Source organism: Pteropus alecto, unplaced genomic scaffold, assembly GCF_000325575.1.
Source record: "Pteropus alecto unplaced genomic scaffold, ASM32557v1 scaffold110, whole genome shotgun sequence".
In the NCBI taxonomy this organism is placed as follows: Eukaryota; Metazoa; Chordata; class Mammalia; order Chiroptera; family Pteropodidae; genus Pteropus; species Pteropus alecto.
The window spans coordinates 11,065,829-11,092,213 of NW_006431920.1; the positions used below are offsets into that span (position 1 = coordinate 11,065,829).

At 51.2% G+C, this 26,385-nt stretch overlaps 1 protein-coding gene across 12 annotated transcripts in view; it reads left to right on the forward strand.

Annotated features, from left to right (window-relative positions):
- TNS1 (tensin 1) overlaps nucleotides 1-26,385 on the forward strand; it is a 167,420-nt gene that overhangs the window by 85,862 nt on the left and 55,173 nt on the right. For all 12 annotated transcript variants that reach the window (XM_015585417.2, XM_015585418.2, XM_015585415.2 and 9 more), the window contains 6 exons: nucleotides 2,985-3,097; nucleotides 3,482-3,542; nucleotides 3,759-3,834; nucleotides 4,411-4,540; nucleotides 5,949-6,014; nucleotides 7,122-7,238. In XM_015585417.2, coding sequence (XP_015440903.1) covers nucleotides 2,985-3,097; nucleotides 3,482-3,542; nucleotides 3,759-3,834; nucleotides 4,411-4,540; nucleotides 5,949-6,014; nucleotides 7,122-7,238 — 563 coding nt within the window. The remainder of the gene's footprint in view (nucleotides 1-2,984; nucleotides 3,098-3,481; nucleotides 3,543-3,758; nucleotides 3,835-4,410; nucleotides 4,541-5,948; nucleotides 6,015-7,121; nucleotides 7,239-26,385) is intronic.

Consider the following 26,385-nt stretch of genomic DNA (forward strand, 5'->3'; position numbering starts at 1 on the left):
ACTAAATATTCAAATAAGATAATTTCCGACAGTGAGGAAAAAAAGGATAGGGTGCTGCAGAGGCGAGAGCTGGTGGGAGGGGAATGGGGCTACTTCAGTGACGGTGGTCAGGGAATACCTCTCAGAGGAGGCAAATTTGAGCCCAAAGCTGAATAATGATGAGCCACCACGTGGCGGCCCAGGGCATCTCCATTTTACAGGAGAGAGGAGAGGCCTGCGCCTACGGAGGGAACTTGACAGGGCCAGGGTCCACAGCGAGTAGTGGCAAAGCTGGGATGTACTCGGGGGACCGTAACTCTGGCCAGGGAAGTGCCCCGTGCTTGTGTCATCCACCGTCCTGAGGCCGCCCCTGGATTCGGCTCTGTGGATGACATGCTGTTTAGTGATGTCTGATCCACAGGAAGGCACAGGTAGTGTCAGGACCAGGTGGGCCTTGGGAGACTGCAGGTGAGTGGGAGCCAGAATGATGGAAACCCAGGCCCAGAGTGGAGAACTGGAGAGTGGGACTCAGGCCAGAACCCTGTATGGCTGGTGCTGTGGGCTCGCCACACCTGTCTGTGATGTGTCACACTGAGCTGCACACTAGGGCTATGGGGCTGAATCTCTCAGGCAAGGTCTCCTGGGGTTTAACCTTCTGGTGGATGACACCCATGGAAACAAGCCATCAAGGTCATTTAGGATAGTGAGAAGTGCTTCGAAAGTGGTAGACCCAAACGGAACATGATGGACGAGAAGCTGATGGGAGCAGGCATGAGGGACTGGTTCAAACGAGGTCTGAGAAGGAAGGAAGCAACCGAGTGATGGTCTGGAACAGACAGTCTGGGCAAAGGAGATGGCAAGCACATGGGCCTGGCAGCCACAGTGTCCTACTGACTTTCCTAGCCTCTCGGAACACTGGGCGAGAAGGACCCCCTAGCTGTGGATCCTGGGGCTTTCCAGATTCTCCATGCTGGGGGTTCCCCAACTCACGCCCCATCATCCTCACCTTGCTTGCCTGGCTAGAAGCATGTTGGCACCACTGGGACTGTTTCCGCCATTGTGTCAGGAAGCCCTAGCAGAAATGAGTGAGTCCTCAGGCTACCCAGGGCCTTACAGTTGGCACGAGACAGCTGGTAGCCAGCCGCTGGGTCAGCTGGATCAGAAACCGGATGTCTTTATGTGCAGGAAATTCTGGCTAGGCTGCCAGACACAGCAGCTGTGGATCAATAGAGTTTTCCCAGGGAGGAAATCTCAGGGAGGGAAGATCTAATTGCTTAAGTACCTGCTCCTCAGTCCCTGGCTTGCCACATATGGCTGGTGGCCTTGGTCATGAGTCTGGCCCTTGCTCTTGAAGGATAAAGGATACAAATAGAGGAGCGTGAAGTTACGATGGGACACTGTGGCTTGGGAGGAGTAGGCAGAATAGTCATATCTCGGAAGCTGAACCCCTGGAGAATGGGGATCAGTGTTACCTCTCAGGAATAGGATTGTTCAGGGATTCTACAGCGCTCCGTTTGTGTATATGTGTGTGTGTGCGTATTTACATTATCTGTGTCTGCCTTGCAGTTCACATCTACACACCCATCTGCTGGTGGGCGGGTAATTCTGTTTGTGCCCAAATGTGAAAGTGCAACTATTGAGTTGAACCTTTATTAGCTGCCACTTTTCTGCCTTCATGTCAGTGACGCTTGTAAGGAATGGGGCAGCTGGAGGAGAAGGGCGCAGAGACAGAAGGAGGGAGGGGCTTGGCCTAGAGCTCCCCCATTCATTGTCACCACACCCTTGGACTCATTGTCCCCGGCACACAGGCACATCCTGTTGGCACGATCCAGAGTTCTGATAGGAACCTGCCATTTCAGGTTTCCGCTTTCAGTAATGGGGCTGGGGGCTGGGCAGGGGTCTGAATAGGAGCCGGTGCTGCCCATCAGATTATCTAGCTGGAGTTGTCTGAAGTGGCCCCACCCAGCCCAGGGACAGGGGCCCACAGGCCTGGAGGCAGGCCAAAGAGCTAAGATACAGTAGAGGACTATTATCATATGGTCACGTGGGTTCTGGTCCCACCTCCCTCCAAGAGCTCCCTCAGAGTCTCGGATGCATCCTTATTGGTTCAGCTGACTAAGCTTGGTGTCCTCTGGCCAGTCAGAAAAGGAGGAAGCAGCGGCTAATGGCAGGAGGATTGGCCTCTCGTTTTGGCAGATGCGTTGGAGTCAGACTTCTTTCCTTCTCTCCCCACCCACTCCTAGCTTTCTGTGTTTTTGCTGTGTATATTTTGGAAGCTAATGACCCTTTCTGGACTGGATTGTTCTAACAGGAGTGGGAATAGATTAATCCTTCCATTCTTTCAACAAAATCTTCGTTGAATGAATTAGGGGATGTTGACCTTAGAGATAAGATATTTAGCAGAAGTTAGATAGCTGCCAGCACATGAAATGATATAGAGGGGTTTCATACACTTCAGCATGATATAAAAATGTGAAGCACTTATAATTATTATGCTTTTACTGTTTGCTGGCATGTCAGGTGGTTGGACAGGCTGTGTGGGCCGACCTGAGGCCTGTGGGTCTAGGTGTCAGCTTGATTTGGGCTTGGTGTAAGGGTGTCAGAGCTGTTTGGTGGTTGATCAGCCTATCTTGTGTAGTAGTAGTGAGCAGCTAAATGACACCCATCAGGGATGCGTGGGAGGAATTTTGGTCCAGCAGGAGATTCCTGGGCTGGGAGTGAAGCAGGAAGGAGATGCTCGTGTTGACCACCAGGGGGCGCTGGAGAATCCCAAATGGGAGATTTGGCTTGACCCAGCTCTAGTTCTGGTAGGATCCTCTGACTCACCCTACTTCGGGCTGCAGACAGCAAGGGAGGACTGTGCTGGGGTTGAGACCCCAGCCACGTGGAGGCCTGGGGGTGGGGAGAGGCTAGGTAGGGTGACCTAGGAAGGATGAGGGGAAGAGAACTTGGGATAGCTCCAGGGCAAGCCTCCCTCGTTGAAGCTGCCTCCTCTCCTCTTCCAGGTACGTGCACTACTTCAGTGGCCTGCTCTCTGGCACCATCAAAATGAACAACAAGCCCTTGTTCCTGCACCATGTGATCATGCACGGCATCCCCAACTTCGAGTCTAAAGGAGGTATTGACCCTAGGCCTCTGGCTTTCTTTCCCTCCTGTCTTCTAGGTCTTTCTCTTGAGAGACAGCCTTGGGTGGTCAAAACGTGGGCTTGGATTGGAGTCTCGACTGTACCACTTCCTGTGCTTTCTTTAGCCCCAGTCTACTCATTTGCAAAATGGATTTTGATCCTTGCATTGCCTGCTGGCACATGATGCTGGATGTGGCAATGTTTTTGTAAACTGAAAATGCCTTTCACATGAAAAGCTAGTATTTCTTCTCCTTTCTCTTTCTGTTTTTCCTTCCTCTTTTCCTCCTTTCCCTTTCTACTCCCTCTTCCTTCCTTTCTACCCCACTTCTCCTTCCACTGTTCCTGCTGTCTTAGCTAACACCACCCTTCCCTTACAGGGTGTCGGCCATTTCTCCGGATCTACCAGGCCATGCAACCTGTTTACACATCTGGCATCTAGTAAGTACTCCATGGGAATGAGAGGCTGGGATGCCGGCGTTCCAAGGCCAGGGGTAAAGGTGCGGGGTGGGGCTTCCTCGAACCTCGTCTAGGAGAGGGCCGAGGGTTGAAGTCAGTGGGGTCTCCCAGTAGACCACTGGTAGTGGGGCGGCAGGCAGAGAGTGTGCTGCTGCCCCCTCAGTGGCTCTCTCTCCCTCTGCCCACCCGACCCAACAGCAACGTCCAAGGAGACAGCCAGACCAGCATCTGCATCACCATTGAGCCTGGGCTGCTCTTGAAGGGAGACATCTTGGTGAGTGCTGCCCCTCTGTCTCATTTATTTTTCTCCCTTCTTCCTTCCTGCTTCCCTCCTGCCTCTCCATACAAGCCCTCACTCTTGGTCAGCCACCAGCCTTGGGATCACAGGCTCCTGCAAGGCCTTCTAGCCTCTGACACTTCTTGTCCATTCTCCTGCCTTGGAGCTGGACATCCCCCCTCCCTCGGGCTTGCCTCTCCTTCTGGAATATCTCCAGGGAAATATCTCTCAGCTCTTACCTCCTGGCTTTCTATTGGTGACAAGGACTCCTTAATTCTAACTTCAGCCCTTCTTCCATCAGTTAAATCCACTCCTACTTTTTCTATTCTGACTTGTACGCAGGAACTTCGTGGGAGACAGTTTCGTCCCCATGGGATAAGACTCGTCTCCAACTCTCTGCTCTGCTAGAATTTTTCCCAGAGAGCTCTGAGATCCTGTTTGGTGTTGGTGACCTCTCCCTCACTGGGTTTGGGGTGACCCTGGGGCCCAGTCTTGGAGACGATCAAGAGGCTCCATGGGACATGGTTTCCCATCCTCGGGCCCCTCATGGGCTCTGCTCTCTCTCTCACCCAGCTGAAGTGCTACCACAAGAAGTTCCGGAGCCCAGCTCGAGATGTCATATTCCGTGTGCAGTTTCACACCTGTGCCATCCATGACCTGGGGGTTGTCTTTGGGAAGGAGGACCTTGATGATGCCTTCAAAGGTGGGCTCGTTGAGTGGAAAGGCAGACCTCGCAAGGGATAATTATATCACAGGGTAGAAGAGCCATAATGGAGGGGCCATGGTAGCAGTGAAGGGGCAACTATTTTCTGAGGGAAGGGGAGGTGATCAGGGAGGCGTCTCCTTTTGTTTCTTTCTTTTCTCCCTTTGAAATTTTATCTCTATCACCTTCGGGATTGGGGCATATCCACATCCATCCATCCATCCATCCTTCAACCCACCCACCCACTCACCCACCCACCCACCCATGCATCCATGCATCCATTCATACATCCATGCGTCCGTCCATCCATCCATCCATCCATCCATCCATCCATCCATCCATCCATCCACCCACCTATCCACCAAGCATCACTTGAGTGTTGACATATGTGCCAAGCATGCACTAGGCCTTAGAGATACAAAGAGAAAGAGATGAGTCCATATCCTTAGGGATTCCACGGTCTTGTGGGAGAACAAGACACATGAGCATACTATGAAGTGATGGCTGCAGTGAAGGAGACACGCACAGGCATGATGGGTACCCCAGGGAGTGGGCACCATCCCTGCGGTAACTTCACTTGTTGTAAGCAGTGGCTGGTGATCTGTGTCCCGACTGGGCTCAGGCAGAGAGCAGAGAGTCGAGCTGGAACTTGGAAGAGGAGCGGCACGATCGCCTCGGTGTAGTCTGGCTTGTGCAGGAGAAGGTTGTTTCTGTGATGTGCTTTCCCTGGACTAGAACCAGAAGGGCAAAAGCAGAAGATGCTGTTATAATTACGAAACAGAATAAAGGTTACCGATCTTAACAAGGAAGAATAAAGGAATAGCTGACACAACAAAGATGGGGTTGGTGAGAGATGAGAGAAGGGGAGGGGCACAAATCCTTCCTCTTACACGGAGGGAGTCAGGACACCATCAGAAAGTGGGCAGATCAAGAAACAGAGGCTTAACTATATAGTATTTAAAGTTTCAAAGGTAATCAATAGAATAAATGATGATGATAATAATATCAGATTTAAGAAGAAAGAAGGTATACACTACTACTGTATAAGTGAGCCAAATTATTCATCTTCATAGTGAATCAATGAAGATTATTGAAAATTGATGTTCGAGATATCTAGAAATGGTGGCATAAAAACTGTGGCTATTATTTAGAGTCTTAGCGGTCACTGCTAGTAGAACAAGAAATAGAAATGGTTAGAAATGGTTATCTCAGGCAAGTAGGACTAGGGCTAGGTGGGGCAAGAGGCTTGATTTCATTATTTCTATTTATATAACTTATTATATTACCAACCTGTGTGCGTACGTGCGTATATGTATATATCACTTTAATCTTCTTTAAAAGAAAACTGTTTATGGAGTCCTTTTGGGGAATTGATCACCCACTTTCGTTTTTCCTTCTCCTTTTTCAGATGATCGATTTCCAGAATATGGCAAGGTGGAATTTGTATTTTCCTATGGACCAGAAAAGATTCAAGGTATAAATAAAGTTAGAATCCATTCATCATCTACTCCTTTCCCTTTATCCTGGCCTGTCCCCACCCCTCCTTCACCATTCTCCCACTGATCTACTCTATAATTGTCAGGTTACCTGTGACTGAAAGGCAGGCCAACAGTAAAGGCTCTGGGTATCATAGTGGACCCCCAGCTAAACGTGAGCCAGAGATAATCTCTGGGTAATAAAAATAAAAAAGCAGACAGGGAGGCACTGGTTTGGATAAACTGTTCTGGTCCCATTAGGTCATCATCTTATTATAATCAGAGACTGAGGGCCATGGAGGATGGAGGGAGTGGCTGAGGGGACACTCGAAGGTGCTGGGTAAACGATAAGTATTTCTGAGAACTGAGGTGATTCAACCTGAAGATGAGAAGGCCAATTTAATAATAGCTTTAGACTGGTTATATGTGGAGACCAGTTGTTCTCCATCTTATTTGAGAACAGAATGGGAGGAGATGAAGTTAGGTTACAGACAGAGGGACTCTGGATAGATTAAAGAAAGACCGCCAGGTCAGGAAGGTGACTTACCCCAGAAGGTCTGACTTGCAGCTGTGCTGTCTTCATCCTGTGCTTTCTCTGGGTGTGTAGGAAGGATTCTGCCTCTCCCCTCAGATTTCTGTCTGGAGTGGAGAGTGCCTTAAGTAGGGGGCAGGGAGATGGCTGGGATGACCTTGTGTCCTCTCAATGTCAAGGCTGCGATCCCTGTTTCTCCTACACTCTCCCTGACTCCAGGGGCAGACTCTCATTTCTGGGAACTGCCCCAGGGACCCCTGGGATACAGAAGAGAAAGAGAGAGTTGCCCAGCTAGAGGGTCCCCCAGCTTTCTCTTAGGAGGGGTCTTCATTTCTCAGTGCCTGTCCTGATTTACCCCTATGGCCTGGTATGAGCCTTTTCAAGAATGCAAGAAACCAGACACCTGGGTTCTCCATCCAACTTAAGCCACTGGTCCCACCCCCCAGGGTCAAGAAAGTGAGAAGTCTCTCAGGGAGCATCCTTGGGGGATCTTGTTGGCTTCCTCTGTTTTTCCAGCTGCTGATTCCTTTTTTCTTTTTCTTCTCTGTCCTCCTGCCCTCTCCCAACCTTTTAGGCATGGAACATCTGGAGAACGGGCCAAGCGTGTCAGTGGACTACAACACCTCCGACCCCCTCATCCGCTGGGATTCCTATGACAACTTCAATGGGCATCGAGATGACGGCATGGAGGGTAGGTGGGACTGGTGGCTCCAGCCGCCCTCCAAACTGCACAGCCCCTGCACACGGGGCCTCTGCTGTCTTGTTTGGCTGTGACACTATACTGGATTTAAAGAGAACGCAGAGAAGTCCAAGGCACCACTGAGGTCATAGCCACATGAGGATGCACCATTGGTGCCAAATGAATCCCACAGACAAATGCATTTTCTGAGATTGGCAGGGGAGGGATTCTTGAGGGCTAGAGTAGCCTGGGAGGGCTACTTAGAGGACATGGCCTTGAGCGGACCTCGAGATACTTCCTGTGCTGCCACCACAGCATTTGTTAGATTTCTTTTAAACCCATTGCTGTATTTCTCCAGCCTCGCTGCCTGAGTTCTCTGGGGTTAGAGCACTAGGAATGTAGACACAGCATCTTGGGCCTACAGGCTTTCATCGACAGCCAACGAAAATGTTTGAGAGCTGGAGACAAACAGATAGGCTTCAAAATTTGAAAAGAAAGCTACAGAATTGAAATTAATACATGTTTAATTTAGCTACAGAACCTAACATTATGTCAGATGGTCAACTGAAACTCATTTCAACTCTTGAGAGTTATGTATGGGTTATATTTATTTATGTGGTTCATTTGAATATGTGTGATGGCATGTGGGGCTGGGCCTCTGCAAGTGAGCGTGCTTGGAGCCCAGGAACTCTTGAGACGCCTTGCCTGGGGTTTGGCCACAGGCTCGTTTCCCTGATTTGGTCCTAGGACTGTGGGATGTGGGAGCTGGGAGACCCTCAGAACCATTGGCCACCTCCATCCGTTTTCAGTTGGGGTAATTGAGACAGTTACCAATTGAGATGGGTCTCCTGATTTAGCCCCCTGACCTGGGATGTGTCCTTTCAAGGACAGCAGCACCCAGCCTCTGGGCTTCTTCTCCCAGCTGAAGTTGGTTCTGGGGTGAGGCTGTGCCATCCAGGGGCCCCTGGACCATGTGGAAGAGCTGGATTAGGGAGAACCAGGCACCCTCACCCTGCCTTCTGCCTCTGTCTCCAAGGTTCTGGATTTGTGGACTGCATGCACCCTGAGGCCTTTATGCAAGGCCTTTCCTTGCATAAAGATTCTCCCTCTGACCTTGGAGACACCAGAATGAGCGATGGATTTCAGAGGCATTGGGACAAGGGCAGTGGTTGGGCTAGAATTTAGGGCTTGATGAGAGCATGTTTCTGTGCAATATTGCAAAGTTCAAGGCTTGTCCTCATACCTACTCTAGCTCCCTGTCCTTCCTCCCCTGAGGGGCACAGACACCCCGCCAGGGCCCTCCCCACCCTGCTGAGGCTGCAGCCCCAGAGCACTCCTCCCCACTTCCCAACCCCATCCACCTGTGCTGCGTGGCTGAGGAGGAGGCAGAGAATGAAATGAATTAGTCCTGAGGTACCAGTGGCTGCCAGCCCAGTTGTTCATCTTCTGGTGATGTTTGTATCTTTAACGAGAACATTTGGCAATTTGAAGGAATTTTCAATGACTCCCCATCTCTCCCTGGTGTGGAGTCAATGCGATGATAAATATAAAAATATTTGGTAAACTATCAAGTGCCAGGCAAATAAAAGGTAAAATAATTAAGGGGGAAGAAGGAGTGGCCGTGGGAAGGACAGGGCTTGGGATATAGTCGGCTGTGAGGGAAGGAAGGGGGGCAGACAGAACAGTGAGAGGCAGGGACGGGGAGGAAGGAGAGGGTCAGGCGAGGCCCTGGGCTCCTCCTGCCCCCTGGCCTGCCTTCCTCCCTCCTTCGATCTGCTCCCCCAGGCAGGGGATGGAGCCAGTGGGACCTTTGACCAGTTAAAGGTCAGCTTGTCCTGTAGGGACAGAGGGGCTCCTGTGTGGAGGCTGAGAAGCTGGCCCTATGCCTAACGGGTGGGCAGAGAAGCCAAGGCGGCAGTGCATCGCCCCGCTATCCTCCCCCCAGCCTGGCCTGGGTGGGGAGCTTGTGGCTGGGGTGGTCACCAGGGCAGACTCCGCCTGTCCTACTGTGTGCTCCCTGTTGCCACTGGGCTGCATCCCCCACAGGCACAGGAAAGCAAGTCGGGACCAGCCCTGGGGCAGGAGCAGTCAGCATTATCCCCATCCTGCTTTTCCTTCTAGCTCGGGGCACATCTAGAAGGCTCTAGATTCTGGGGCCCAGAGATTAAAGCATTTTCTTCTGGCTAATTCTCTGGTCAAGAGAGGGAAGCAGGAGGCCCGTGTCTGTCCCCCTGTTGTGGACAAGTCCTTGTGCCTCAGTTTTCCCATGCGCTGGCTGGGGTAAGAGCACCTAACCCCCCAAGACTCTGAGGTGCTCAGGAGATGGCTCGAGCTGGAGCCCGGGAAAGGGCTTGGCTGTTTCCTGGTGTGGTCCAGGGCTGAGGGGATGGCCTGAGGGGTTAGGAGGTGCCCAAGGCACCTCTGCCTGTTTTGCAGGAGGTCCTTGGCTGATCCCAAGGCTCTCCAGTGCGGTGGGCAAACGTGCACTTCAGAGCCCGCCTGCCCGGGTCCAAATCCGAGCTCTCCGCTCTGTGGCCGCACACCCTTGGTCAGGTCTTTAGCCTCCTCGTGGTCTTCGTTTCCTCATCTACACACTCGGGCGGTGACAGTGCCCTTGCCATTGGGTTATTCTAGCAATGTTCGCAAGAGGCAGTTTAGTATAGGGGTTAAGAATGTGGCCTCTGGAGCCAAACTCCCCGGGTTCAAATCCTTTGACAAGATCCTGTTCTCCTGGAGCCTCAGCTTACTCTGCTGTCAAGTGAGGATTCAGTCAACACATCATTTTGAGCACTTTTTGGAGATTGGCGGCTGTGGAGGGGCTGCCTGCTGTGTTTGCTCACGAGTCTCTGACACATCAGTTATGACTGTGGCAGCATCTCAGGGGTCTGCAGACAGGGCTAATGAGAAGGCCCCTTGGCCTTGGCCTTGGGAGCATGTGGCTTTGCCACATGCCGGCTGTGGTGCCAAAAGCTTGATAGTTACCGCCTCATCTAATGCTCACAGGCATCCTGCCAAGTGGGCACTATTGTTATGGCTGGATCGGGGGCTGGGACACGGCAGGATTCAGTAACCTGCCTGAGGTTGCCTAGCTGGTTAAGAGAGGGTCTGGGTGTGGAACCCCACTGGGCCGTCCTAGGTCGGCTGACATCCCCAGGGGCCTGTTCTGGGCATCTGGTCCTGTGGCACTGGGTCCCTGCTGAGCTTAGATGAGTGTCTGCCCGCTCTGCCTGTCCTCCCTTGCCCCCCACCCCCCGTACCGCCTCTTACCCCTGGACAGACCAGATCACCCTGGTCCTGCCTCTCACATGAGGCAGGCCTTAGATTTGGTGGTGCATCGGGCTGGCCCCAGTGCAGGTACTAGCTGGACTGCACTGCAGGGAACAGGTGAGGTGCACCCCTTGATGTTTCTCCCTCACCACCACGGAGGGGGAGGGGCTGCTCACTCAGGAGTGCCTCTGGTGGGGGGCTAGCCTCTTAAAATAGGTAGAGGGTAGTGTGTCCAAGGTGAGGTGAGGCCATTTCTGGAAGCAGCCTGCCTCTCCTGTTTCAGGCCCGTTGGGAAGTGGATAGGAGAGGCCAAGCCAGGCCAGGCCAGTCCCTCTGGAGCCCCACTGGGTGACTCAGAGGGGAGGGTGGGGGCACTGAGCCAGGTGCCTGGGAACAGAAATTGTCTCTGGCCTGGTCCCACCTTGCCCACTCCCTGCAGTGAGGGTCAGCCAGCGCTGGAGACAGAGATTCTATTCCCTTGGGAAGCGCTCCAGATGACCCTGACTTAACCCTCAGCGTCTTGACCACTCTGTCTTTAACCCCTCCCTTGTTGCCTGTGTCCCTACCCTCCCAACTCCTAATTCCAGTGTTTGATGTGTGGCATTGTGACACTTAGAATGTTCTACTTGCTCAGTACATCCTCCATCAATCTCAGCAGCAAAAGAAGGAAGAAAGGTCTGTATGGGGACTTCTTTTCTCTGTAGGCTGACCTCCTAGGCTGGGGTGGCCCAGGCCAATCACAGAGCACATTTAAGGCCCTCCTGCTGCAGTGGGGAAACTGAGGCTTGGGAGGGAAAGGGACCTGCCAAAGGAGGAGGCAATCCCCATGTGTGGAACCCACCTTCACATGATCTCATCTCCTCCTGTACCAAAGACCACAATGAAGTGTGTGGTAAGCTGTGCGATGTCACCTGGAGTAGATATTTGAATCTGGGCGTCTGACTCCGCATCCCTTTCCCCTGCTTTGGGGCTCAGCTTATTCAGCAGCCCCACTCCCCTGAGCCCGGTGACTGCTTCAGGATGCTTGCCCAGCTCCTCGAATCCTTAGATGACAGGGAGCTCGCTGTCACACAGGGCAGCCCATTTCACTTTGGAAGAGCCCAAGAACTAAAACCAGGAAGTAAGGGTAAAGGGCGAGTGCCTCTGCGTGGGGGGCCAAGGCCGCAGGGACCACAGGTACGCGGGGACCATTTTGGCTCACCTGCACTTAGGCCAGAAGGAGGGGAAAGTGATGAAAAGGGAAGAATCCAGCGGAAACTCACTGTCAAGAGCTTTCTGACCACAGACATTTCCAGGCCTTGGAACAGGTGGCTGGGGACAGGGGAGCTCCTGCCATTTCAGGGACTCCTTACTCTGGGAGCAGCGTCCTCTGGTGAATCTGATGGCCTGGTGTCTTAGTCCGCTGGGGCTGCCACGACAAATTACCATAGACTGGGTGGCTTGTGGTTGGCCACCATTTTCCTGTCTCTTCACCGATCTTCTCTCTGCATTTCTGTGTCCTAATCACCTCTTCTTCTTCTAAGGACACCAGTCAGATTGGATTAGGGCCCACCCATGTGACTTCTTTTTAAATTTATTTACCTCTTTAAAGGCCCTATCTCTAACTATAGTCATATTCTGAGGAACTAGGGGTTAGGATTTCAATATATGAATTTTTTTTTTTTTTTTGGTGGGAGGACACAGTTCAACCCATAACAGCTAGAAAAGAATTTCCTGGGTGGCCCAAAGTTGGATGCCTGGAGCCTTCGTCCTGATGGGGAGGAACAGAAGGCCCAGGGTGGGTGGAGGGAGAGCAGTCCCCGGTCCTCCACCAGCCTCCTCCTTGCAGACTGTCTTTGTCTTTCTCGAGTTTGGTCTGGAGCCTGCCAGCTCAGTGCTCTGGCTGACACCACGTTTCACAGCCTCCAGAAGCACCATTAGCTGTTTGGCCCGAGTTCTGAAGCCCCATGCACAGATCTTAGCTCCCGTGGGTGGGAGTGGGGCTGGGTTTTTGCCTATGCTGCACAGAGCCGTCTCCACATTCCTCCAGAGTGTTCTAGGGCAAGCCTTCTCGGAAGCAAGTCCTGCACCAAGGGATGTGGGCTGCCTTCCACCTCCGAGAGGCCCAAAGGTTGACCAGGCTTGAGTTGCCTCACTGCCCAACTTTCTCTGACCTCCTCAGCCACTGAGTTATTTAGAATTGCTCACAATTTAAAGAGAGGATTGGGGAGAAGGGACAAGTGCTGGGTAAAGCAACAGATGGCTTAGGGCCAAAAAAAAAAAGAATGAAGAGAGAAAAAGACAAGTCCCCTGGCTTGGCTGACAATGGCAAAGGGGACTAGTAACCACCCCACTTGCGGGTTTCTCCTGCATGATGCCTGTCAATCTTTCTTTTGTTTCTGTGGGCAGTCCCACCAGAGCCAGGGGCTGTGACAAGGGGGCTTGGTTTTGTGCCCAACCTTCTCAGCCCTCAAGATCTGTGAGGAAAGGTGACTTCTCATGAGCTGGACTCGTCCAAGGATTTTCTAAGTGTTTCAGAGAGAGAAAAGAGGGAGGGAGAGAGACACAGCAAACAGGCAGAGAGGGAGAGGGAGAGAGAAACGGGGGGAGACGTGGAGAGAAAGACAGACAGACAGACCCGGACAGACGCTGGCCTGGGAGGCAGGAGGTTTAGATTCTGGGTGTTCTTGGTAACTCCTTTTTTTTAAGGATCTTTATTTTCTGTAAAATGAGGGGGTTGGGGTAGAGATTCTTTCCATTTCTTTAAGCTCAGTCACTGTTTCTTTTTATGACTTGTGAGGAGCTGAGACAGACCTGCTGAGCTTCCCTCTCGGACCTTCCCAGCTCGTGAGTGGGAAGCAGCCATAGCTCAGTAATCGTATCAGTCAGGAGAGGCTTGGTTACGTCGGGTAACAAACAGCCCCAAATTCTCAGTGGCTTAACCCAACAAAAGCATATTTCTTTCCCGTACTGCCTGTCCAGTGTGAGTTGGTAGGGGTCTCTGTACATCTGAGTTATGCTAGCTGGCGATGGCTTTGTCTCATAGATACTTCCATCATTGCTACAGCAGCAGGTAGAGGACATTATGCCTTGCGTGCTGTTTCTGCCTAAACGTGACACGCTTTCCTTCTGCATACATTTCATTGGCTAAAAACAAGTCACATCTATGCCTAACTTCAAAGGGGACGTTGTACATGGAAGATGGAAAGCTGAAACAACGTCAAACAGATTAATCTCTACTATAGGAAATGAGATTGTGGGATTTAGAGTCAGAAGGCCTGGTTCCAAACTCTGTTGTTCATAACTGTGTTTCTTAGTCAAGTCACTTTGCCTCTCTGAGACCCAAATCCTTTATCTGTCAAATGGGTACAATAATGACATCTTCCTTATAGCATTATTGTTAAGATTCAATGAGGTAATGTATGTGAAATGTGAAAAGTAGGGTGCCTGACATGTACTATGCTGGCAGTAATTATTATTATTGAAGTGCTGGAGGACAGAAGAGAGAAATGTGATTTTGAATATATACAAGCCCTCTCTTAAGAAAAAGCTCACATCCTCCTTGAAGGTTCATTTACTCTCCGGGAACCTATAGACAGCTTTGTTCTGGGAGCCCCACTCTTGGGAGTCAGGAGACTTGCCTCTGGCACCAACTTGCTGTGTGACCTTGGGAAAGTTACTTCCCCTCTCTGGTGCTCAGTTTCCTTATCAGTGAATTGAGGAGGATGGATTCCAAAGGAGATTTCCAGCTCTAAAACCCTAACAATGAGAGTAATGATGATGAAGACAATGACTAGATGATGGCTAGCCTTGTGTGTCTACCCTGTTCCAGGTACCACCGACTCTTGGTTATTCCTCCCCAAATACCTGTAGGTGGCTACTGTTATGTAATTATTAGGCTGAACAAGCAGAACTTGTAGGATGTGATTATAAAGCCACTTTATTTTGTCTACCACTGTAGTTTAAATCTGTTCTTTGCTTCTTCTGCCCTTGAGTGACATTAACACGAGTCCCATGCCTTTTCTGGTCACTCTCAGGTAATGAAAGATCCTCTGGTCAGTAATAAATATGCCCAGTGCCAGTGACCTTGGCACTTCATCCAGGGTCAGATCTTCCCTCTTGTCAGCTCCTGCCTGGCCACCAGCTGTGTGTGTGTGTGTGTGTGTGTGTGTGTGTGTTTCAGTAGGTTTTCTCTCTGTTTTCCTGACTTATGGGACGAGAGGAAAGGAGGAAAGGGATCAGAACATTCTCGCTTGTATAGCATTATTGCGAGGTTACTCAGGCACGCTCTGCATAGAGACAGGCACAGGCGATATGACTTCTGAGCTTTTTGCCAGTGGAAGATTCCGGAGGCATCGAATGCTGACTCTTTCTTTCCTGTAGCACTTTTGTGTGTGTTTTGGAGACGTGTCCTTTAACTCACCATAAGTGTCCCCTCACTGTTTCCTTCAGGTGGGTGACTGCAGCTCTCTCGGATGCTCATGACCCTCCTCGACCCAGGTGTCCCTTGCTCCCTCCAGCCTCCTCCTGCTGGAGTCCTTTTGGCCCTCCAGGTGGCCCTCTTGGACAGGATCTGAGGCAGCCCCAGGCCACTGTCTTTCCTCTTGGTCCATGGGAGCCCTGAGGCACTCTTGGCTTCAGCAAAGCCTAGGACTGGGGTGGCCAAGGCAGCCTGTCTTTGTTCCCAGGCTTGTCTCTCACCTTTCAGACTTTCAGGACTGAGCCTGGCTCCGTCTCTCCTGTTCTCCATGTTCCAGAAGACTCACTGAGATGAGGGGGAAGCCCCTAGCAGGTGGCACTTGCAGCAAAACGACACTCTCCCCAGAATTCCTCTTCGAGACTCCCACTTCCCGGTCCCGTTACTCTTTGATATGGGTGAGTGTGAGGGCAGGTTAGAGCCACAAAACAGTTTTCAGCCACCTCTCAAAAAAATTAACAGCTAATATTACATATTTCCAATATTATATAATAAAATTACATGGATATAATTTAATTCCATAACTTTATCTGTTTAAAATGTGCTGTTCAATGAGTTTTAGTATATTTAGGGTTGTATAACCATCACCCTAAGCTAATTTGAGAACATTTTGTCACCCCCAAAAGAAACTTTGTACCTATTAGCAGTCATTCCCCACTTCTGTCCCCACCCCTACCCAGCCCTAATCTATTTTTTATAGATTGATCTATTATGGATATTTTATGTAAATGGAGTTATGTGGTAGGTGGCTTTTTGTGGACCCTTTGATTTAGTGTACTATTTTCAGGGTTCATCCACGTTGTAGCATGTATCAGTACTTCATTGTGATTGCCGAAAACATCTCCTTTTTGGCCATTCCACGTTTTGTTTTTATATGTATCAGTGGATGAATATTTGCATTGTGTCTGCTTTTGGGATGTTTTGAAGAACGCTGCTATGGACATTCGCGTACCACTTTTTGCATGGACTTATAGTTTCGTTTTTATCTCGCGTAGCTATCTAGGAGAAGAATTGCTGGGTCATATGGTAATTCTATGTTTAATCGTTTGGGGAACTGCCAGACTGTTTTCCAAAGGGTGCCATTTTACATTCCTCTCGGCCAGTGTATGAGGGTTGTAATTTCTCTGCATTCTCACCGACACTTGTGAATTTCTTTGGTATTCTAGCCATCCTAGTGGGCGTAACGTGGTATTCCATTGTGGTTCTGAGTTTCATTTCCCTAAGCGTTAATGATGTTGAACATCTCTGTTAATCGGCCATTACATCTCTTCTTTAGAGAAACGCCTATTCACATCTTTTACACATATTTTAAATCGGGGGTTTTTGTCTTTTTTGTTACTGAAGTTCAAAGAGTTCTTTCTGCCTTCTGGAAATAGGTCCCTTATCAGATATATGGTTTGCAAATATTTTCTTCTACTCTGTGCATTGTCTTTTCGCTTTCTTGATGCCGGTCATGCCTTTTTGCAAGCCCTGCTTTTGGAACGTGGCACTCATTTTTCGTGGAGTCTCTGTCACAGCAGAGACCCAAATGCTTCCATATTAGCATCTGGTTACAATCAGTGCTCCCATTTTGTAGGTGAGGAAACTGGGGCAATAATGGAGAGGCCAGGGGCCTTGTCCAGGATAATATCCTGAGTAAATAGTGCGGGGGGAAAAAAGGCTGAGTAAATAATGAAGGTGGGATTCCAGCGTGCTGGGCTGGGAGCTAGAGGCAGGGCCTCGCTTCCTCTCATTTCGGATCTTCATCTCAAAGATTATTCATCTCTAGCCTGAAATGCTTCAGGCTGCTCGGCCTGAGCCCGTTCCAGCTCTGGAACTGGTAGAAAACCTGCCCCATTACCTAGAGAGGGAGGCTGGGTTTCAGCTCCCTGCTTGGCAAAGCAGCACAAAAGCCCAGGAGTTCTGCCTCCAGCTGCCTTTTAGCTACCTGCGTGGCCCTGTGTCCCTTCATGTCCTTGGGACCAGACAGGATGACGGAGATCAGAGAGAGATGGGAGTGAGTCGGTTGGGCAGTGGGAGAACAGCCCTGGTGCCCGCCCTGGGAGATGCCTGTGCTCCAAGGAGAATGTTTGCCCTTGACATGTGTTCATGGGGTTGACATTCTTGCCTTCTGAACCTAAGAGGTAAGATGTGGGAAGAACCAGTAAGAAAGGGGAACACGAGATTGCAGGCGGGCCCAGATAATTCACGCTAAGGGTCAGGGATCCTGGAGTGATACATCTGCCCCTCGTCTCTGAGCAGCGGTGATTTTCTAAGCACGAGTGCCAAGAGCTTGGAGTTCAGCACCAAACTGATTTCTGCTGGGAAATTTTAACTTGGCTGTGGGAGAGGGCAGCCCTTCTGGTCTGTGACTTACGGGTGGTGGGGAGAAGGACAGAGAGGAAGAAATTCAGAGCTGCTACTACTGAAAGCTCTGTCCCTTGTTCAGTCACGTCATATAGGACAAAGGGCTTAGACTGCAGTGGGAGGGGTGTGAGTTAGCCACCTGGTAGAACTTCCCAACCATGAGAAGGTGGATGCACTGTTGCAAGGAGGTTGGGTCCTTGTCCTCTTGGCCCGCTTGGGCAGAGGTGTCGAGAAACAAGGGAGATGGATCTCAGTGTGGGTGGTCTACCTAGAGATGGTGACAGAGGCAGGGACTGAATGCCTGCTTGGGCAGGGTCTGGGTACTTTCTCCTCCCACAAGAGGGGAGTCCTCTCCTGACCTGGAACAATAAGACTGCTGGGAATTCAAATGCAAGGTTGGCCTGACTTGTGGGTAAAGAAGATGATACCAGTGACCCAGCTTCTGCCGGCCACCTGCTTCACACTGTTCCTCGTCAGGTGGGGCGGGACTCGTCCCAATGCCCTCAGACCCTCAGCTGGCCCCGCTCTGCGAGGCAGTTGGCAGGCTTGGGGTGTAGTGTCTGCCCATGGACCATGCAGTAAGCCAATACCCTCCTGAGTGAATATGCCTTCGGTCCTCCGTAATCTCTGCCATCAGGTGGAGGTTGGAAGGCTGGAGCCACACTCAGAGCGGACGCAGAGCTCTTGGCCAGTGGCCTGAGCGGCACAGGCTGGCCTCTCCTTGTGCTCAAATATCAAGCTTGAGCCGGGGAAGAGGAGAGTGTGCGGCCTCTCCCCCTCCACCACCCTCCCTCCTTCCTCTCCTGCCAGATCTGTAGACAAGTGCAAGTTAGCTGGACCTAGCAAGACCCCAAGAGACCGACTCTAACCCTGTTCAAGAAAAGAAATTCGAGCCTCCCATTAATCAAATATTTTTTCTTACCCAATGAAAGCTGCCTTTTACCCATCATCCCCTCCCTCCCTCCATTCCTTTTCTCTCTCCTTTCTTTCCCCAAATACTTACAGCTCACCTACTAGGTGGCAGGCGCTGACCTAGTCCTGGTGCCATGGAAGGTTGTGACCTGGAGTTGCCTGCAGACAAGGGTGGGGAGGGGGATGCAGCAAGGTCAGACAAGCGCGCCATTCACTCCGACCCACTGTCAAATGGGGAAGGATCTCAGCCAAGGGCCATGGCTTCTTAGCAGCAAAGAAGCTTCTGGAGAAGGCAGCTATCAGAGGTGGATGGCTTTGCAGAGGGGCTGCATTTGTACTAGGCCTGGGAAGTAGATGACATTGAAGACAGAATTATTTTTCAAATCTTAGAGTGGCGTAACGACATTGCTCAAAGTAGAGGGAAAGAAAAGAAATCAAATTCGACTGGCCACCTGCGCATGACTACTCTCCACATATGTGGAGCCCAAGAGGGAAGAAGGAGATTAAGAGAAAAGACAGCATGCAAAATCCTGCAGTGGACCAGTCCCCGGAGCTTGGGTTTGTTGCCCGGTAGACATGGCTGAGAGATGGGCACTCAGGGAGCACACGTGCTTGGCCTGTTCCTTTTCCTCACCTTGGCCTATGCAGACTCTCTCTTGCTATTCAGCTTCCCAGCTCCAGGTGGGGCAGATTGCCGCTGCCACAGCTTGGGGAGGGGGTGTGGTTCACGACATCCAGCCCTTAGTGGTGAGGGTTGTCTTTCTGGGTTATTCTAAATTAATTCTTGCTGGACCTAGTCAGGCCCTGGGCAGTCCTCCCTGCCTTTGGAGACTGTGCCCTGACCCTCTTTCTCTGCGTCCAGGGCAGTTGGCCTGAAGCTGGCTCCTAGGTGCTCGCTTGCTGAGGCTGCTTTGCTCTTTGGCAAAGTTTAATCCCTTCATTCATTGTCCCTGCCTGGCCCATCTCTCCATCAGCCTTTGAGAGGCAGCATTGTCCCTGGAGCTCCTCCGCATCTTGCCCACTCCTGCACTTATTTTTAGGTAACAGAGCTTTGTCCTCTTGGTCCACTCTCCCAGGCCCTGCTTTCTGTCCAGTGCACAGATCTGGGTCCATTTGTGGGAAGAGGCTTCAGTGGATCTGGGATCTGGAGAGAGATCAGTCCTTTTTCTTTTCACATTTCTTCTCCCTCTCCTTCCCCAGCTATTCTTGATTGATTCATCCCCAGAAATCTCTTTCTTTCTATGCCCCTCTCCCTGGCAAGAGACCTTTTAAAATCCTGCCTGAGTCACCAACCTCACATACCTTCAGTAACAGGCAGCCTCCATTAAACTTAAGGACAGTGTCTTAGAGGGACATGAAATGAGACAAAACTCATGTCCTTGGGAGGTGGTATAGGCACTGTAGTGGTGGAGAGCCTGGGCTAGGGACTCAGGCTGCCTGGGATCAAGCCCTAGCTCTGCCTCTTGCCTCTTGTTGACCTTGGGCAAATCATTTAGCCTTTCTGAGCCTCAATGTTCTCACCTGTAAAATGGGGGCAAGGATAGTACCTCTTTAATAGGGCTGAGACTTAAACGAGGTAATCCGTGCGTGCTGAGCTCTGTGCCTGTTACGTAGTGAGGCATCAATTACTGTGAGCTGTTACTGATGCCACTACCTGACCTTGGGTGGCACTTTATAAAATGCTTCCCCGAGTGCAAGTCAGATCACCTTTTGACCATCCCAGTTGTCGAGCTGGTCTTTGAACCTGGGCCTCTGGCTGCAAGACCTTTGTTCTTCCTGCCATAGAGAGCCAGGTGCATACATGTGAACCTTTTCCCTGGCCTCATCTGAATGCCAGGCTCTATTCCCATGTGTGAGCCACTCCCTCTGCTGAAGGTTGGGGGATTTTCGAGCTCACATAACTAGACAGGGACAGAGAGCCACACCAGCTCTCAAGATCTTTCCTTGGTTTTACCTCCACAGGTCCTGCCTCCCTGGCTGTGTGGGTCATGGTGACTTCTGGAGCAGCTGTAAAGCTGCTTCTTTCTCTTTCATCTTAGCAAATATATCAGAATGCAGGAGAGTAAGAATGACGTGATTATAGGCATGACCTTGAATCTGTTCTATTGAAGAAGAAGAAAAAGAAACAACAAATCATCTGTGTTCTTTGGTACATGGACAATCCTCAGTAATCACTCATTTATTCAATAAATATCGGCTGAGGGCCTACTGTGTGTCAGTCACTATTCCTAGTGGCTGAGGATGGAACAGTGAACAAAACAAAGGTCCTTGCCCTTGTGATTATATTCTAGTGGAAGAAGGCAGACCAAATTTTTAAAAAGAAATAATAAGCAAATGACTGAGCATGTTAGAAGGTGACAAATACTTTGGGAAAAATAGAGCAGAATAAGGGCGATTGGGAATTGGGGGGAGGGGGTTGAGTAGTGAGTTGAAATTTTTTAAAAAGCTGCCAGCTTAGGCCTCACTGAAGAGGGAACATACGAGAAAAGAATCAAAGGAGATGAGGGAGTGAGCCAAGCAAATATCTGAGGAAGAGCATCCTAGGCAGAGGGCACAGTAAGCAAATGTCCTGAGGCAGGAGCCCACGCGAGATGTGTGGGAAGCAGCAAAGGGGCCAGTGTGACTGCAGTGGAGATTGTAATAGGAGATGAGGTCAGAGGTAATGGGGACCAGATCACTTAAGGTCTGATAGTCATTGTACCCTGGTCTTTTTCATCTAATGGCATATTGTGGAGATCGTTCCATAATAGCACATAAAGAGCCTTCTCAGTTTTTTTCAGCTGCATAATATTCCACTGTGCATACGTGCTGTGTTTTATTTAACTGTATTTAAATAACATGAACATTTAGGTTGTTTTCAGCCTTTTGCTGTTTTCAAAAATGCTGCAATGAGTAACTATGTACATACAACATTTTCATTGGTGCAAGTCTGTCTGTAGAACAGATTTCTATAAGCAGAATTTCTGGGCGAAAGAATATATATGCATGTATAAGTCTGAAAGTACCAAATTGTCCTCCATGAGGGCTGCATTTGACATTTTCAGCTAGCAATTTGGTTAGGGATTAGGAGGAAAATCTACCTCGCCCTTCTCTATACGCCCCCAGACGTGAGATACTGTTAGGTGCTCATTATTTCCTTTACCCCTCACGACTCCCGTGAGCTGAGTATCCTCGTTCCTATTTCTCAGGTGAGGAAACAGGCACAGAGAGGTTAAGAAACCTACAGAAGTTTACACAGCCAGGTAGATGTAGGGCTGGGATTCTGATGCCATGATTTCTGTCCATGGCTTCGCAAGGGCAGGAGTCTGAGAAGCCCTGCCTCCCTGCCCCATGCAAGTCGGCATGTGGACCCAGCAGCTTGGAGTTTAAGTCCCCTAAGCATAAGCGGCTGAGTTAAAATGGAAAGCCTCCCTGCCTAGCTCTGCGCATTGTTGCACCTGCATCCTGGAGACCCTGGCAGGCCAGCAGCAAGGTAGGAAGAAGCCAGCCCAAGGGACCTGCAGCCCCAGTGGCCCAGCCAGCCAGCCCTGGCCTCCCCTTCTGTCTCCTCCCAGTGGTGAGACCTGAGAGGTAGCAGTGATCTATCTAGCTAATTCTGCTCTGGGTGGGGAGCTTCTGCCGCCGTCTGCTGGGGCAGCTTGCTCCAGTGATTGGGTTTCGGCATTTCACTGATGAAAATAAATGAACCTCTTTATGGCTCTGCATGGCCCGCGGAACCTCTGCAGCCTGGCTTGTATTTCCAGACTTCCTGTAAGTCACCGTTTCTGTCCCAGCCCCTAGGGGCTCTGTGGCTGCCACAGAAATAGCCTCGAATGAGTTTGGAGCCTGAAGCCACCCAGGCAGGGCCAAGCAAGAAAGGAGAGACAGGCACACAGAGTCCAAGGGCTCTGGGATCCAGAAGGTGCTTGGTCGAGCATCTTCTCTGAGTCGGATCCTTGGGCATCCAGATATGACCAGGAGTTCAGAGATCATTCGGTTGTACTCTCCCATTGTACGGAAGAGTAAACTGAGGCCCATCTAAGATCACTCCTTAGTACTCTCGCGCCTGACTCCCAGTCTACTGCCGTTGCTGCCAGATACCACTTTCTCTAGGTCTGTTTGTTGTGCGGTGGCTGGTTAGGGGTATGCAAGCAGAGTTGGAGAGAATGGGTTTCAGCTGCAGTAGGAGGGATGGAGGTTTGGCATCTAGGAGAACTGTCTCTCCTTTGAGGGATATGAGAAAGGGGAACTGGTGGCTAGACTGGATTGTCTTGAGGTTGAGGAGGATCTTTCTATACCACGCGTCTGTCTAGATACTCCTGGAGGCTCTGACAAGGCGCTGGCAGGTTACGTTTTCAAAGGAGACTCCAGAGCTTGACCCCAAACTCCCTTTTCCCGGCCCCTCCCTTTTCTCTGCTTGAGCACCATTTGCACTCACAAGATTCCCCTGCAGGGGCATGGGGCATTGTGCCCCAGAAAGCAGACCTGCTGGGCTGTTCTCTGATCCCCTGGTGGTTTGTCCAGGCTGCAGTGGGGCCCCCTTGTTCTGGGACGTGGCTGCAGAGTTGTCAGTGGGTGGGAACCAGGAGCTTCTGCTGGTCTTTCTCATCCCTGACCCGGTCTTTACATCTAGTCACAGCTAGTCGATGTCCCGATGCTTGTCGGAGACTTTCGCCTTCGGTTGCTTTGATTGCTTTAAAAAAACTGTTAGTGGCAAAGTGTTCTTTGATGTTTGTTCTTCTCCTTCTCCAGGGGCAGTGAGATCAGATTTTGATATGAAAGCTCAAAGCTTCTCAGATCTTTCCTTCTTCCTTCCTGCCTCCTGCCCCCCTGTGTCTGCACACTGCTTGAGAACTTTCACAGAACTAGGCAGGCACTCTTCCTGGGACACAAGGATAGAAGGAAGCCTGGGGGTTGTGCCCTGGCTCCTGGCTCCTGTCCAGGCCTGTGCCCCATGGTGTTGTAGCTTCTGTAGGTCAGTAGAGTCACTTTCGTCTTGTCCCTCTGCAGCAGGGACTTCTGACTCTGGCTCACACTGCTCCTGCGTGAACTTGCACATGGTTGCCCAAGAGACCCCTATGGAGATGCTTACATGAGCCTCCTTGTATTCATACACATGGACCCATTTGGGAAAGGAAACAGAGACCCACCCAGATGTGCCACCCACATCGACATTCACACCCACTCACGCGTAGAATCACACAGACCCCTCTGTGTACACCCATCCTCATGCATAGAACCGCATAGACCTCCAACCCACTGCACATTCCTACGGCAGTGATGGGACCTGTGATTATAAAACTACACGGCCAGTTTGGTAATCAGTATTTATGGGTGGTACTTAATGGGCCTGTTTTGGGTTAAGAATGGTGATCGACCTTCAGTGCAGAGATGGCTTCATTGTGGGAATTGTGAACCAGCTCTCAAGCAGTTCCCTATGAGTTACCAGAAATGTTATGAGCCCTGGAAGTATCATTAGGAGAAATGCATGCAATTCCCAGAGGACCACTTTGATGGGGACAGTTGTTCGAAACCAGCGTTGTGATTGTATCGTCACCACTGCCTTCTTCCTGTCCCGCCCTCCCGGCTCTCGCCCTTTGCCCTTCCATCTCCTCCTTTATTCCTCCTTCCTCACTGGGAAGCTTAAAGAGCTTGAGTGTCAGAGTCAGACTGCCAACAGACCGCCAGCGTGATCTTGAGCAAGCCGCGACCTCCAAGCCTTGGTCTCTTTATCAGGAAGGTGGGCACCACGATACCTACTTTGAAAGGCAGTTGTGGAAGCAAATGAGAGAACGTGCATTAAAGTGCAGACACAGAGTTACGACGTGTCTGCCCCTTCCTCGTGTACTCCTTCCTGGCTCCCCAGGCCAGTTTGGGCCTCCTCCTCATTCTCCCTCCATCCTTCCCAAATGAGGACTGCTACAGATGGTGTCCATGCCCCAGGAGACAGTAAGAGTGGGAGAGGCAGGGGCTGTGGGTATACCCCTGACCCTTATCCAACTCGGACATCTGCCTGAGAGTTGACAGTTGCCTTCCTGAGTAATCCCCCTGCCACTCCGGCTCCCGCCCTACCCTCAGGGAACACACTCCCAAGCCTGGCTCTGTCCACTGCCTTTCTAGAGGGGTGCAGAGACCCCGGAAGCCTGGGGCCATGTGAAGGGTGCCCAGCACCTGCCCTGCTCCTACGGCCCTGAGCTTCTGGCCTGGCTCCTTCCCTCTCCACTGGGCCGGAAGTTGGGGAGGGGATCCACCGTGGTGTGTGGACGTGTCCACCCCACACGCAGGCAGTGGGGCTGTCCCTGAGCTACTTCCTCTCCCACCTGACACTTTGACCCTTGGGACAGCTTTCTCCTCCTTGTGGTTCTGCTTAAAATGATTGGATGCTTAGATGACTGGAACAGTTTGTCCACATTGTGTTCCTACGACAATCCTGCACTGGGAGAGTTGGAAGCCCTCCTGCTCCCAGTTTGGAACCTGAGGTGTGGAACCCCTCTCTCTGCTGCCCGTTCTTACGGTTTCTGTGAAGTCTTTGACACAGGGCTGGGGACCTCCCCATCTCATCAGTGAAGATAGCGCAGGGCCCAGCCTATAGGTCACTGAGTACCATTTTTGTTCTTCCTCTTCTTTTCCTTCTGCATTCCCCAAAATAAGCTTCCAGAAAGGGGTACTGATAGTATGCAGGGGTCTCAGCTGGGCACCAGGGTGGGGTGGCCACAGAGGCACTTCGAGGTTACAAACTAACTGGGGCCCTGGCAGGGAGACACTAGGTGCTGGGCCTGGCGCAGGATGCCCTCCTGGCCCGGCTACAAACCCATCTCCTACCAGCTCTGGAGTTGGGCTGGAACATTCGATTGAGGTGCAAATAAGTCACCAAGAGCATGCAAATAAGAATTGGGATTTGGTGTCCAGCTGTCAGTTACGGACTTCTGGCACTTTTTAGGGCTCGCCAGGATGATGCGGGTGTGGGACTTTGGGCAGCTTTTGTAGTTTTTGGCTGAGTGGACTGCTTCAGACCTGCGTGGTTGGGAGTGAAGGTGGACATTGCTGACACTCTGAGAAGTTATTCTCTCTGCCATTCATGATTTTCAGATGGGAACAAACCGAATACCAATAGCCAGTCAATTGGAAGCATCTCGGATGGCCTGGCAGATCAATATCCTGGGCCAGATGCCCACTGGCCTTCCCAAAATCAGGCCTCGAAAACCATCCAGGTTGCTGGGCCGGAATCCAAAGCCTTGTACTGAGAATATCACTTTGGAGCTCCTGTCCCCTCTCCTGAGGCCTGCCTGGGTGTCATTCCGGCCTCTCTGCTTAGGCCCCAGGGCCACCTCTGGGAAGTACAGGGCCTTGTGGGTCCCCCCCACCCCCCGCCTTAATAAGCCAAGGAAATGTCCTGGCTTCTAGACTCTGCCCCGTGGAGGGGGAGGAGGAGGAGAGGGAGGAAAAAAGATTTCCACCTTATTGTTCAGCAGCTGGAAAATTGTTGTCATCTGTTCTGCCTTTCATTTGCTGAGAATGAAAAAAAAAATGTGGAAAAGTTTGGGGAAATAAATCTCAATACCCTCCTAGGAACTCTCGCCCTTCCCTCTTTCCCCCTTGCATCCCTGCTGCTTTGCTCCCAGGTTCTGTCTTCCCACTTCTCATCTGGGTACTGGGGCTGTGATGGGTCTGGGTCTGGGTCTGGGTCTGGGTCTGGGGCCGTTCTGGGGCTGGGACTGTTCTGAGACTGTGCTGGGCTGGAGCTGTCGCTGGGCGAGGATTGAGCTGAGCCTGGAACTGGGCTGGGGCTGGGGCTGCAACTGGGTTGGGGCTGGGGCTGGGGCTGGAGCTGAGCCAGCCGATTCGCACTCCGAACTCTGTGTGGAGGGCTCGAGAAGCCACTGTGATGTCATTCTAGAGCTGCATAGCTACAGGATGATAAGTGAAGCCCTGGGGACCCAGCTGGCTGAAATTACAGACAGAGTTTTATCCCACTGGCTTCCTACAAGCCAGAGTGAGGCAGAGCTGGGACGGGGGCGGAGGGAGAGAGAGAGAGAGAGGAGAGAGAGGAGAGAGGGAGAGAGGGAGTGGTGTGTGTGTACACGGGCAGGCAGGCGGCATTGCTCCTCCCACCCCTGACGGTCCCAGTGAGCCTGAGTAGGACACAGACAGCGCTGGGAGCTGCAGCCATGTAGGAATTATTTGAAACTTGAGGCACAA